This window comes from Diuraphis noxia, unplaced genomic scaffold, assembly GCF_037042655.1.
Source record: "Diuraphis noxia isolate RWA-SAM2 unplaced genomic scaffold, SU_Dnox_SAM2 contig0004, whole genome shotgun sequence".
Taxonomy (NCBI): domain Eukaryota; kingdom Metazoa; phylum Arthropoda; class Insecta; order Hemiptera; family Aphididae; genus Diuraphis; species Diuraphis noxia.
The window spans coordinates 46,349,812-46,362,163 of record NW_028301714.1 but is presented as its reverse complement, the minus strand read 5'-3'; the positions used below and the strand labels follow the sequence as shown (position 1 = coordinate 46,362,163).

The window sequence follows — 12,352 nt, the reverse complement described above, 5'->3', positions numbered from 1 at the left end:
AAAATAACGACGCTATGACACAGATAAAGTTCTTACCTATGCGTTGTGAAATTTTGAAAATTCCATTATAAATATTGAGGGAGAACAGTTGTCCCGCGCTAAACAGATTTTGCTATGTTATTATACGTTTGTAAGACGGAGACCACACATGCGGGTGTGGCGTCCTCTTAAGTACTGCAGGTAGTAATTTGATATTTTGTAGTTACTTGAATTATCTAGTTTATAAATAATATAATTGATAGGTATAATCTACTAACGTTCGTGAAGTTGGCCCTCCCATACCTACCTACATGATTCCATTTAAATATAAAACTAGTATCAAAATGTTGCAGTTTTCATGCAACTAATTGCATATCTCGCCAAAAAGATTATACAATTCATCGTGGGACTACTAAAACCTAAATTATGGGGGCCAAGTCCCCGATCGAGATAATATAGCTCTATAATGTTCTTATTTAAAATTTGACCTATAATAGGTAAATTCTTTATAATTTCAAAACTAACAACTGTAAGTCTGAAACACTATTGAAATTGTAGAACGAAAATTTGGTATAACGATGTGCGGAGAAGGAGAGAACATTACGGATATGATGTCTTTATTATCCTATAACGATTTTTATGGATAAAAGCTAAAAGACCAAGTTAAATGACTAATTTGTGTTTTATTTTGGTGTTGATTAAACATATTAATTACTGCAGTAAAATCATAATTAAAGTGTGTTGTAGTGTTTGTTCCATGACAGGAACATATTGTAAATATGTGAGTGAAACATAACCTATAAAAGGAGTTATTACGAATGTCAGTCTTTTGTCATGTTACTTATTATAATGTATTATTTTGTATTATGTTTAAAACTGTTAATATAAATGACCTTATGGTTTAAGTGTCAGAATGTTTTAATTAATTATATATATATATATATTAACAATCATCATCCTACAAATATTACAATGGCGATGAAGTATTGACGTATTCGCGGGTGTCGAATTGTGAAGTATTACCAGTATTGGAAATTTGGAACACGTGATCAATAATCGTTAAGTCAAAATGTCAAGTGAACACGATTCTTCTCAAGTCGGAAGTAATGTTCTTGGTGTTGGTAATAGCCGTTTTTGCATAGGGCAAATGTCGGAATTACGTTTAAAGGATGATGATTTTAATGCGTGGGTTGAAAGGTTCGAGTTATATGTTAACCTTAATGAAATTAATAAGCATAAGCAAAAGTTAATGTTTCTAACGTTATTAGGGAATGATGGATATTCCTTAGTTCGTGACTTATGTACGCCTAAAAAACCTTTGGATCTTAGTTATGATGATCTTAAACAGTCGTTGTCGGATTATATTAATCCTAAACCGAATTTAAGAACAGAACGTTATAAATTCAAAGAGCGTAAACAGGCAGCTGATGAGTCTATTATTCAGTTTGCCACAGCACTCAAGAAGATGTCTGAGTTTTGTGAATTTGCTACCAGTTTGAATGAATCTTTGCGTGATCAATTCATTTGGGGCGTTAAGGACAATAATATTAAGAAAAAACTATTATCAGAAGGAACGATAACTTTTAAAAAGTGTGTGGAATTGGGACTTGCAATGGAATCAGCAAGTAATGACGTCACAAAATTGGATCGACATCATGCAGTTAATTATCATAAGCAGCTCAAGAGTAAGAAGTATCAAAACAACGTCGGGAACAGGATACCACCAACCAAAGATAATGGGAAGGTTACTACATCAAATGTCAATGGTAAAATGGATATGGTTTGTTATTGTTGTGGGACAAAGGGTCACACAAAGCCATTTTGTAAGTATAAATCATATTCATGTTCAAATTGTTCTAAGTTAGGTCATTTAAAAAAAGTGTGTAAGGCTAAGGTAAAAAAAGTTAATAATTTAGAACAATGTGATGTCGATTTAAACCTGGACAATTTATACAATTTAGAAATTGTAAATGTAGATTGGGGTACGCCTATAGTTCCTGTAATAAAAAGTGATGGGAATATAAGATTATGTGGCGATTATAAGGTTACACTTAACAAGTATTTAGAAATAGATAGATATTCTATTCCAAGAGTAGCTGATCTAATGAATGTGTTTCAGGGGGCTGTAAAATTTTGTTCGTTAGATTTGTGCCAAGCGTATCAGCAGTTGGTACTTAGTGAAGAGAGTAAAAAACTAACAACTATATCTACTCATAAAGGATTATGTTTAATCGATTACCATATGGTATATCCTCAGCTCCAGGGTTATTACAGAGAGAAATGGAAAAATTATTAAGTGGCATACCAGGCACTGTGTTTTTACGATGATATTGTAATAGCTGGGAAAGATGACAAAGAGTTAAGTGAAAGATTGTATAGAGTTTTAGATAAACTTTCTTTGGCAGAGTTAACGGTAAAGAAAGAAAAATTGTAATTTTTTTAGCGACCATGTTACATTTTTAGGCTATAAGGTAGATAAAAATGGTCTCCATATACCTGATGAAAGGATTAAAGCAATTAATAATGTGGCAATACCTAAAAGTACACATGATGTTAAAGCTTTTTTAGGTTTGGTTAATTACTACGGTAAATTTGTAGAAAATATGTCTACTATTGCTGGTCCGTTATATGCATTGTTAAAGAATAATACACAATTTGTGTGGAATGCAAATCAAAGTAAAGCATTTTCTAAAATTAAGGAGTCTATTTTATCCAATAAGGTTTTGGTACATTATTACCCAAATTTGGAATTAATTGTAGCTAGCGATGCTAGTCCCTTTGGTGTGGGTGCTGTACTATCACATATAATGCCAGATGGATCAGAGAAGCCTATTGCTTTTGCTTCTAGAACGTTGAATGCATCTGAAAAGAATTATGCGCAAATTGATAAGGAGGCCCTTGCCTTGGTTTTTGCTATTAAATATTTCCATCAGTTTGTATATGGAAGGAAATTTATTTTGAGGACTGACCACAAGCCCTTAGTCAGTATTTTTGGTGAAAAGAAAGGAATCCCTCTTATGTCAGCACATAGACTACAGCGTTATGCTATATTTTTATCCGGTTATACTTATAAAATAGAATTTATTAAAGGTCTAGAGAACGGTAATGCTGATGCTCAATCAAGATTGCCTTTAAGTGTAACTGGTAGTAATGACGAAGAGTGTGATAATTTTTTCATTAATATGGTAACTACAAGTATTAAGTCTATTGGGGATTTAGATATTTGTAACGAAATAAAAAAATATGTTGTTTTGCGTGATGTGTTTATTAAAGTGTTTACTGGGAATTGGCCTGATGACAGTAAGGATGTTACACTAGATCTTAAACCATTTTATAGTAGGAGACTGGAATTGTCTATCGAGCAGGGTTGTTTGATGTGGGGACATAGATTGATTATTCCTCCAAAGTATAGGAAACAATTGTTGCAGGAATTGCATAGTACACATATGGGTACTGTCAAGATGAAAGCGTTGGCTAGATCGTATATATGGTGGCCAGGTATGGATTCTGAAATTAAATGTATTACTAAGAGTGTAAAGAATGTAAAGAATTCTTAGTGATAGTCCACCTAAGAGTGTGTTACATAATTGGCCTTGGCCTGAAGGTCCTGCACAAAGAATCCATTTAGATTTTTTAGGACCTGTTAAGGGTATGATGTTCATAGTTATTTTAGATGCATATTCAAAGTGGGTTTTTGTGAAAAGAATGTTAAATATAACATCTAATTCTACTATTATGGTTTTGAGAGAGTATTTTGCAACTTGGGGTATACCTGTAAAATTAGTATCTGATAATGGTCCTTCTTTGTGTTCTGTTGAGTTTGAAAAATTTCTTAAAAACAATGGTGTTTTTCACATTAAAACTGCTCCATATAACCCGTCATCAAACGGTGCAGCAGAGAATTTAGTAAGGACATTAAAAAATTACTTAAAGAAAGTAATTTCTAGTACTAATAACAAAGATTGTATTGATACTAGTGTGTTAAAATTTATTTTGTTTTATAATAGCACAAAACATTGTTCTACTGGTTTTAGTCCTGCTCAATTGCATATTGGGCGTTCTTTATTTACATCCTATGATAGGTTAACACCTTTTGCTAAAGTTAATTATGAAAAAAGTTTAGATAAAAATAAAAATTGGTATAGAGGTAATAGGAATAAAGAGTATATCGTTGGTGATTTAGTAATGTGTAGGAATTATACTGGAGGTGATGAATGGGTACAAGCAGTTATATTACAGAAATTATCTCCTGTTACTTATGACTTGAGATTAGGTGATGGTAAAATTTGGAAGAGACATGTGAATCAGATTATAGATTGTGGGTTAGTTGTTGAAAAAGAGGTGAGTACAGATCAAAACATTAATTTGGAGAAAGAAGAGGTAAATGAGGAAAAATTGGAGGGAGTTGAAGAGTTAGAAAAGAATGTTTTAGATTCTCAAGAGGATAGGGTGTCAACTCAGGATAAGGATAATTGTGTTAGTATTGAAAGACCTAAGCGAGTAAAGCGTCCACCTAATAAACTGAATTTGTAAAATAATAGGTTATTGTTATAAATATTTTTTTTAATTATCGCTATTATAAATATCTATATTTTGTTATATTATTTTATTTTATTTACTTATTTTGTGATTGTTAAATGAATATATTTATATTAATATGTATTTATACTAATATGTTATATGAATAGTATTTTTGTAATTAAGTTTGAAGGATCTGTAGTGTTTGTTCCATGACAGGAACATATTGTAAATATGTGAGTGGAACATAACCTATAAAAGGAGTTATTACGAATTGTCAGTCTTTTGTCATGTTACTTATTATAATGTATTATTTTGTATTATGTTTAAAACTGTTAATATAAATGGCCTTATGGTTTAAGTGTCAGAATGTTTTAATTAATTATATATATATTAACAATCATCATCCTACAAATATTACATGTGTTATATTCTTATAATCAATAACTCAGCTAAAACATAGGCAATACAAAAAAGCTTAAAAATAAAATTACTGTTTACCGAGTGTTTAATGGAGTGTAGAACAAAATTATATTATTTTGCATAATAGACTTATAGTCTTGTATAGTAAGTTGTATTAATATATATGATCTATCAAACCCTGAAGTCTTTTGTAATCAATCTGCTTTGCTGCATTAGCAGCTATATAGTGCCTATAGAATAAGGCAAAAAAGTTCGAATAGGCGGAAATTTGGCAACCGATAGGAACAGTTCCTTACATGTTACATAGGTACCAGCTGGCAGCTATAATACTCATGGGCGCACGGGGAATGGAAACTCCTACAAATTTAGTATAATCTCCAACAAAAGATAGTGTTAACTTCTACAAAAAATTAATATCACTCGTATTTCTGTAAGAAATATCAGTCTTGCAGCAAAATATTAACACATAAAACAAAAATTGTTTGAAAAATATAATACAAATGTTAATAAAACAATAGTCATAATCATTTACGTTTAAAACAAAAATTAAATTAATCTATTTTTGTTGCATACTTTGGAGATAAACTCTAAACGTAAAATTTCTCCTTGTACATATTTATTTTTTTTATTATGTATAAATTAATATTTATGTAACGCCGGCTAATAACCATGCAGTTGATGCCTCAAACAATTAAAAAAAAAAAGGCGGGTAAGTCGTGTATGTCGCTCTGCTGTACAGTAGGTTACAAGTGGGTTACTGTAATGGATGGAATTAAATTTGAATCCAATGATATTATATCATTGTATACAAAAACCGATTCTGAGCGAAGACGGTTTATCTGTCTAGGATATATTATAGATTATTAAAAATTTTCAAATCTTAGATTTAAAAAGAAAATTTTTTATGAATTTCTAGTTTGAAATAATTTGCGAATTTTCGTGATTTTTACATATGTTGTCAAAATTCAAACTTTGAATGCTTGTAAAAAAAAAATTGAGACCTTGTATTCCTTTTATTTTTCAATTGCTATTGTAAAAATATATAATGAGCCTTGTATTAAATTTTTAAATCTTAGATATAAAAGGAAATTTTTTTATGAATTTCTAGCATAAAATAATTTACGAATTTTCGTGATTTTTACATAATATGTTGTAAAAATTCAAACTTTGAATGCTTATAAAAAAAAAATTGTGACTATGTACTTATTTTATTTTTCAACTTCTATTGTAAAAATATGTTAGGAGCCTTGTATTAAATTTTCAAATCTTAGAATTAAAGAGAAAAACTTTTATGAATTTCTAAGATAATTTGAACATTGCCGTAATTTTTACGTATTTAGTCAAAATTTGAACTTTAAATGCTTATAAAAAAAAATCGTGCCTACGAATTTTTAATATTTTTTAACTTCTATTGTTACAATGTGTTAGAAGCCTTGTATTAAATTTTCAAGCTTTTCTACCGAACAAATAAATTTTTATCGATATTTATAGAAAAAAAAACTAAAAAAGTTGAAAAATTAAAATGTCAGTAAACAGCTCAAAACAAATCTAAATATTTTGAAAATTTTATCAAATATATAAAACGCCTATATAAACATTCAGTCAAAATTTCAAGTATCTGCGGTAATTTGTTTTAGAGTTACACCAAAATAAGGAAATCGCTAAAAGTGAAAATCCAATGTTGTAAAAATTTAAATTTCAAATGCTCATAAAAATTTAATTTGAATTTCCGGTGGAATTTTTATTTTGTGATAAAGATTGAAAAACTAGTAAGGAATCTTGTATTAAATTTTAAAATCTTAGATTTAAAAAGAAAATTTTTTATGAATTTCTAGCTAAAAATAATTTGTGAATTTTCGTGATTTTTACGTATTTTGTCAAAATTCAAACTTTGAATGCTTATAAAAAAAATTGTGACTATGAATTTCTTTTATTTTTCAACTGCTATTGTAACAATATGTTAAGAGCCTTGTATTAAATTTTCAAGCTTTTCTGCCTAACAAATAAATTTTTATCGATATTTATTTTAAAAAAACTAATAATGATCGAAAATTTGAAATGCCTATGAATAGTTCAACTTAGGTCGAAATTTTTTGAAAATTGCATGGTGGATAGAATATACTTATATAAACATTAGGTCATTAGGTGAAAATTTCATGTATCTATGGTCATTTGTTTTAAAGTTACATCAAAAACCAAAATCGATTTTGTCGAAAAATGAGTGTGCGTAAAATTTCCCGTTTTTCCCTTAATTTTTAGTTTGTTTTTCTCAATTATTTAGAAAAGTATTAAGAATTTTTTACTTTTGACCCCCCAAAGTACCAACTAGATTCACTTTCTGATCGAACGAGGTACTGAAGTCAAAAATCGAAGCATTTTTACTGCCCCAAAACGTGATGACAGACACAAAAAAAAAAAAAAAACACACATCATGGTAAAATCAATACATTCATCGCTCCGCTCAGAATCTAAAATTGTATGTACCTAGAATAGAAAAAATAATTTTCTACGTTGCGTCGCAAGACATTATACTATAGTTCACATATTCAGAGCAAGAAATGTCTTCAAGTGAAAACTATTCAATACTATCATTGTTACATCTCATTTCTCTGCTCAATATTCACAATTTTTTTATAATTTGAGAATATCCTGAAGTTTTTGACGGTAAGCACTTGAGACAATTTAGTGAATTCTACCTTATTCTTCCTTCACTTAACTTATGATGTTCAACATTTTAAACCAAAGTAAGAGTTTCTTTAATAATACAGCCAGATTTTTCTTTTTTTATAATAGTTTCTGTGATGCATTGAAAATTGGATAGATTAACAGTAAGTTCATTTTTTGTTCAAACCAAAAAAATTAATCATTTACTAATTCTAAAAAAAAAAAAAAAAAAAAAAAAACACACATCATGGTAAAATCAATGCATTCATCGCTCCGCTCAGAATCTAAAAAAAAAAAATTGATATTTCGAAATTGTTTTTGTCTGTCTGCGTTGTGTTGTATGGCTGCTTCTAATTTTAATATACGAGATGTTTCAGTTTGTACATCTTTCAAAACTTTCATAGTTTCATGAATAAATGGAGATTTGGATGAGGATGATAAAAACTAGTATTAAATCTTGAATGAAATGATTCACATGCATTAGTACTTAGTAGTATCATTAGAAGACCACAGATTTAGAGGAAATAATGAAAACGAAAAACAATAATTTTCAGATAAATAGTCGCAATATTGTTGGACTTTATCATCAGATGGCATATTTTCTAACAAATCAAATACAAAGCAATCTTCAATATTTCAAAGTTATGATAATTTTTAGTTTTTTGAGCTTTTCGACTTCAAAATCGTTAATTTAAGTAATTTTACCATATTTTTTAAAGGGAAAAATGTCTGCGTAGGAGATTACAGTATCTTTGATTTTCAGGTAAAAATTTTAAAAGGTTATTCGTATAGGAGCTTACATTTGGCCGTGCGCACAGGGCGTGCCCAGGCACGATCCGCGATTTTTCATGGGCCAAAGTACCCTATTCCTTAATCTACCGAAATCACCAAATTCATTCAATTTTAGATAATTTTTTTAAAAATTTGAATAATTCACAATATTCACTCTGTAGTTGAAAATTTGGATACACTATACGGTATGGTATGGTGTATAGACATATTATTTTGACTATAAAAAAAATAGTATTAAAATTGTTTTTATAGTTTATTTATGTATAATATTATGTAATAACTAATAAACTATAAATAATAATACGGTAAAGATGGTTATATTGGATCTTATTATTGGAATAATTGAATATGAGTTTACGTAGGGTTTTCCCCCTACGCAAATAATTTAATTTTTTTTTTCTAAAATAGTTCAATAAAAACAATAAAGCATTATGCACCATTCCTTTGGTAACAGGTAAATTATATCTATGATAATGATACAATCACATAATATAACAGACGAATGTCTCTCTAGTCTACTATTTTTAAATCTGTAATTCATAATTATTATATTTTTTATTCGAACTATTATGTTTAATATAAGGTAGGTATTTAAAATTATATTATACATTATTATTATTATTATTATTATTATATTAAACTATGTAAGAAAATATAATATGTGTGATAATATTAAATAAGTACTTATAGACAATTTATAAATTTTGATATTTTTAATACCACAAGTAAAGTGTCTAAACTAAAAACTATGTGATACTTCATTTTTGTCGGTTGGTAATGATGAAAATGTATAAAAGACTGACATTAATTCAGGTTAAACATATTTAACTAATGTCTAATTTGTGCATTGATTTTTGTTTCTTTATAATCGGTAATTGAAGATAAGAAAATTTTTTTTTTACTTAATGCATAACGTACATTTTAATACTTTTGTTTTCATCCTTTAAATTACCTTTGATCCTAATTTATTGATTTTTGTTAATATATTTGATTTTTTTTAATATAAACAATAGATTTAGTTTTCGTTTCTACTGCACCATACATTTTTGGTTAATTAAATTGATGTGCTTATTAAAATACATTTGATGCAGCAAACAGGTTCCTTTTTTTATATTTTTATTCATAATGAACAATTTATTCATTAATGTATTTTAAAAATGCTCCGTGCAAGTAATTAAATGATGATTTATATTTCTTAGGTAATAAACATAAATCTGGAACTTTCACTACTACATCACCCCTATAAAAAATATCATTAAAAAAATGTTTATATATTTAACAATCATATTCCTATATTTTCTATTTCTTCTACAATTTATTTAAGTCAGTTTCTTAACTTGAAATACAAGTAAAATAGATTTCTTAAAAACATTAAGACTTAAATATATAAATAAAATATATTTAAGTAAAGTTATAAACAATTTGTAAAAAAAAAAATAAGCTATAAAAATTATGAGTTGGATACTTGAATGAAGTAATAATTTGTATTTTACATATAAATTATAATTGATTAACATAAATATAATTTCTGTAAAGAGATGTAACTTCAGTGAGTATTGGAGCTTTATAGGTGACTATTGATAACCACAGTGGATGAAATATATAATACTCAATACTCATCCAGTTATAGCACTATATAATGCCGGGTTACATAAACAATCAATAAACATTTAATGAATCAGTAATACTTCAGTAATGGTTTCTTAGACATGATTCAGTGGTCTATTAAATTTCAGTGATTCATTTAGTTAATTAGTTTTTTTTATGTATACCAGTATAATATTGTAATAAATATAATACAATTATTATGTACCTTGATTAGATTCTTGTTGAAACATACTCTTTATTTCCATAGGATTATGACCAATCATAGATTTTATATCACCAGCAAATTTATAAACATGTTTTCCCTTAGCTCGTTCTATAATACCTTTTCCATAATGGTATCTTAATGCTGCAGCCATTTTATTGTAATCCATTCTCCAATTATTTTTAACTAAACCCCACATGATACTAACAGTATTTGGATTTTTTATTTTAAATGTTCCTTCATTATCAATCCATTCAATCACATTTTGATATTCAATATCTGTTAATAAATTTAGTAAAAATTGCCAAATTTCTACATTATGATTGAAATCAGAATTTGAATACATTTCGTTTTTATAATTTAGAAGTGTTGGGATATTGATAAATTCTTCGTTATTTTGTTTAATGTATACTTTATGCATAGTTTTAAGCAGACAAATGTGCGTCCAAAAATCATTGTTTGAACGCTTATCTTCTAAACCAGTAATATTCCAACAAAAATTGTCTGAAGTTAACTGTTTTCCATTTATTGTTAATTCAGTGATATTTAAATCAGTTAAGTTGTATTCAATTTTAGCCCATTTCATCCAAATACAAACTTGCACCTAGATAAATTAATAGAATATCAAGATAATCTTTTATTTTATTAATACCTACCTATAGACTACAACTGTTTTACTAAGTAATGTATACCATAGACATATAATAATAAGACTGCCTAATGGTTATATGAGATCTCTCTCTCTCTCTCTCTAAGCACAGTCTATCTCTTTATACTTTAATTAGTTAATAATAACAAACAAGTGTTGTTTATTGAATAATTAATTATTTTAATTAAAAATAAATAATTGGCTAAAAAGTAACTTACAAATTAAATTAAAATCAAAACTTTCTTTTATAAACAAATAATTGAAACTATGTACCTATTAGTTTAATACTTCATAAAAATATTATTTATTAGACTTCTTCAGTATATCTGAATATTCTAAATAATAAGATTTATCATGTTGAAAATTAACTTGTAATGTAGGTACTGAAGATAATTATAATTTTTCTTTTGCTAGTTTAATATTAAATTATTATCTCTAAATATATTATATAATATACTATATATTTTTAAATGACTCAATCAAATATAAAAGTATACTGTTTAACTTTACTTATTTTTATTTATTATTAAATACCAACCTGATCCCATTTACACGGATCTTCAGGTAATTCTAAACTTTTATAAAACTGTTGATCAACTATCCAACGATATCCATTTTTATCAAATACTTTGCAATTCCCATTGTCAAATGTTCCAGCATTTGTTCTTTTACCAATCACAAAAACGGTCTCATGCCACTCTGCTGACTCCATCTATGTAATTGATTGATTCTTCTAAAACATTTTTAGTATAAAAAACATGACATCAATAATAAAATAAATGCATAGTATGCATATACATATAATACTCTTTTTCTGAACATAACATGTTACTGCCTGTAGCTACATTAAATGTATGACCCTGGCCCCTGAAGTAAATAAATACATAACAATAAATTATATTATAAATTATATAAAGTTTCATAAAAACTTAGCATAGTATAGCACACATACCATATCCAAAGAAGTGTATTTGTCATATTTCAAAGAAACATGATGGACACAACTGGCCAGAGAATTGGTCGTCAATACTTTTTAAATAAATATTTAGACTTCGGTTTGCTAATGTATAGAAATATACAGAAATATAAAACATATTATCACAGAAACATATTACGGTTGATGTTTCATTTATGTTTATGTTTAATCTGTGCGCAGTGCTTGTTGTCGAGCTTATTCTTTACAGTTTACATTACATATAAATTATCGATACATTGATAATATTACCTAACTATGTAAGGTATTAAATGAATTTTTTATAATAATAGAATATTTATAGTAAATTTGTAGGTAACTAAATTGATCATAGACAAAATGTATAATATAATATATAGGCACATGAATTTAAATTTATATTGAATATTATAATATAAGCACAGAACAAAATGATTTCCCTCGTGTCACACGTTGTCAACACTCAACAATATTCACGTATTATATAATATTATATAATATTCATGTTCCGCTAGCAAATGGCAATATTTATTGTCTGTCTGTCTGATAAATGATAACATAATAA

General features: G+C 27.5%; 1 protein-coding gene across 2 annotated transcripts; it reads right to left on the bottom strand.

Annotated features, from left to right (window-relative positions):
* Window positions 1–9,759: 9,759 nt before the first annotated feature.
* LOC107171144 (DNA-binding protein Ets97D-like) lies at window positions 9,760–12,324 on the bottom strand. 2 transcript variants are annotated; one of them, XM_015521373.2, is made up of 4 exons: window positions 11,788–12,324; window positions 11,634–11,702; window positions 11,374–11,565; window positions 9,760–10,790 (listed from the first exon to the last, which is right to left on the bottom strand). In XM_015521373.2, the coding sequence occupies exons 3-4, from the start codon at window positions 11,545–11,547 to the stop codon at window positions 10,182–10,184; spliced, it is 783 nt and encodes a 260-aa protein (XP_015376859.1). In that variant the 5' UTR covers window positions 11,548–11,565; window positions 11,634–11,702; window positions 11,788–12,324; the 3' UTR covers window positions 9,760–10,181. The 2 variants fall into 2 exon arrangements, with proteins under 2 accessions (XP_015376859.1, XP_015376858.1); XM_015521372.2 differs by having other exon boundaries at window positions 9,839–10,790; window positions 11,374–11,568; window positions 11,788–12,322.
* Between the last annotated feature and the right edge of the window lie 28 nt (window positions 12,325–12,352).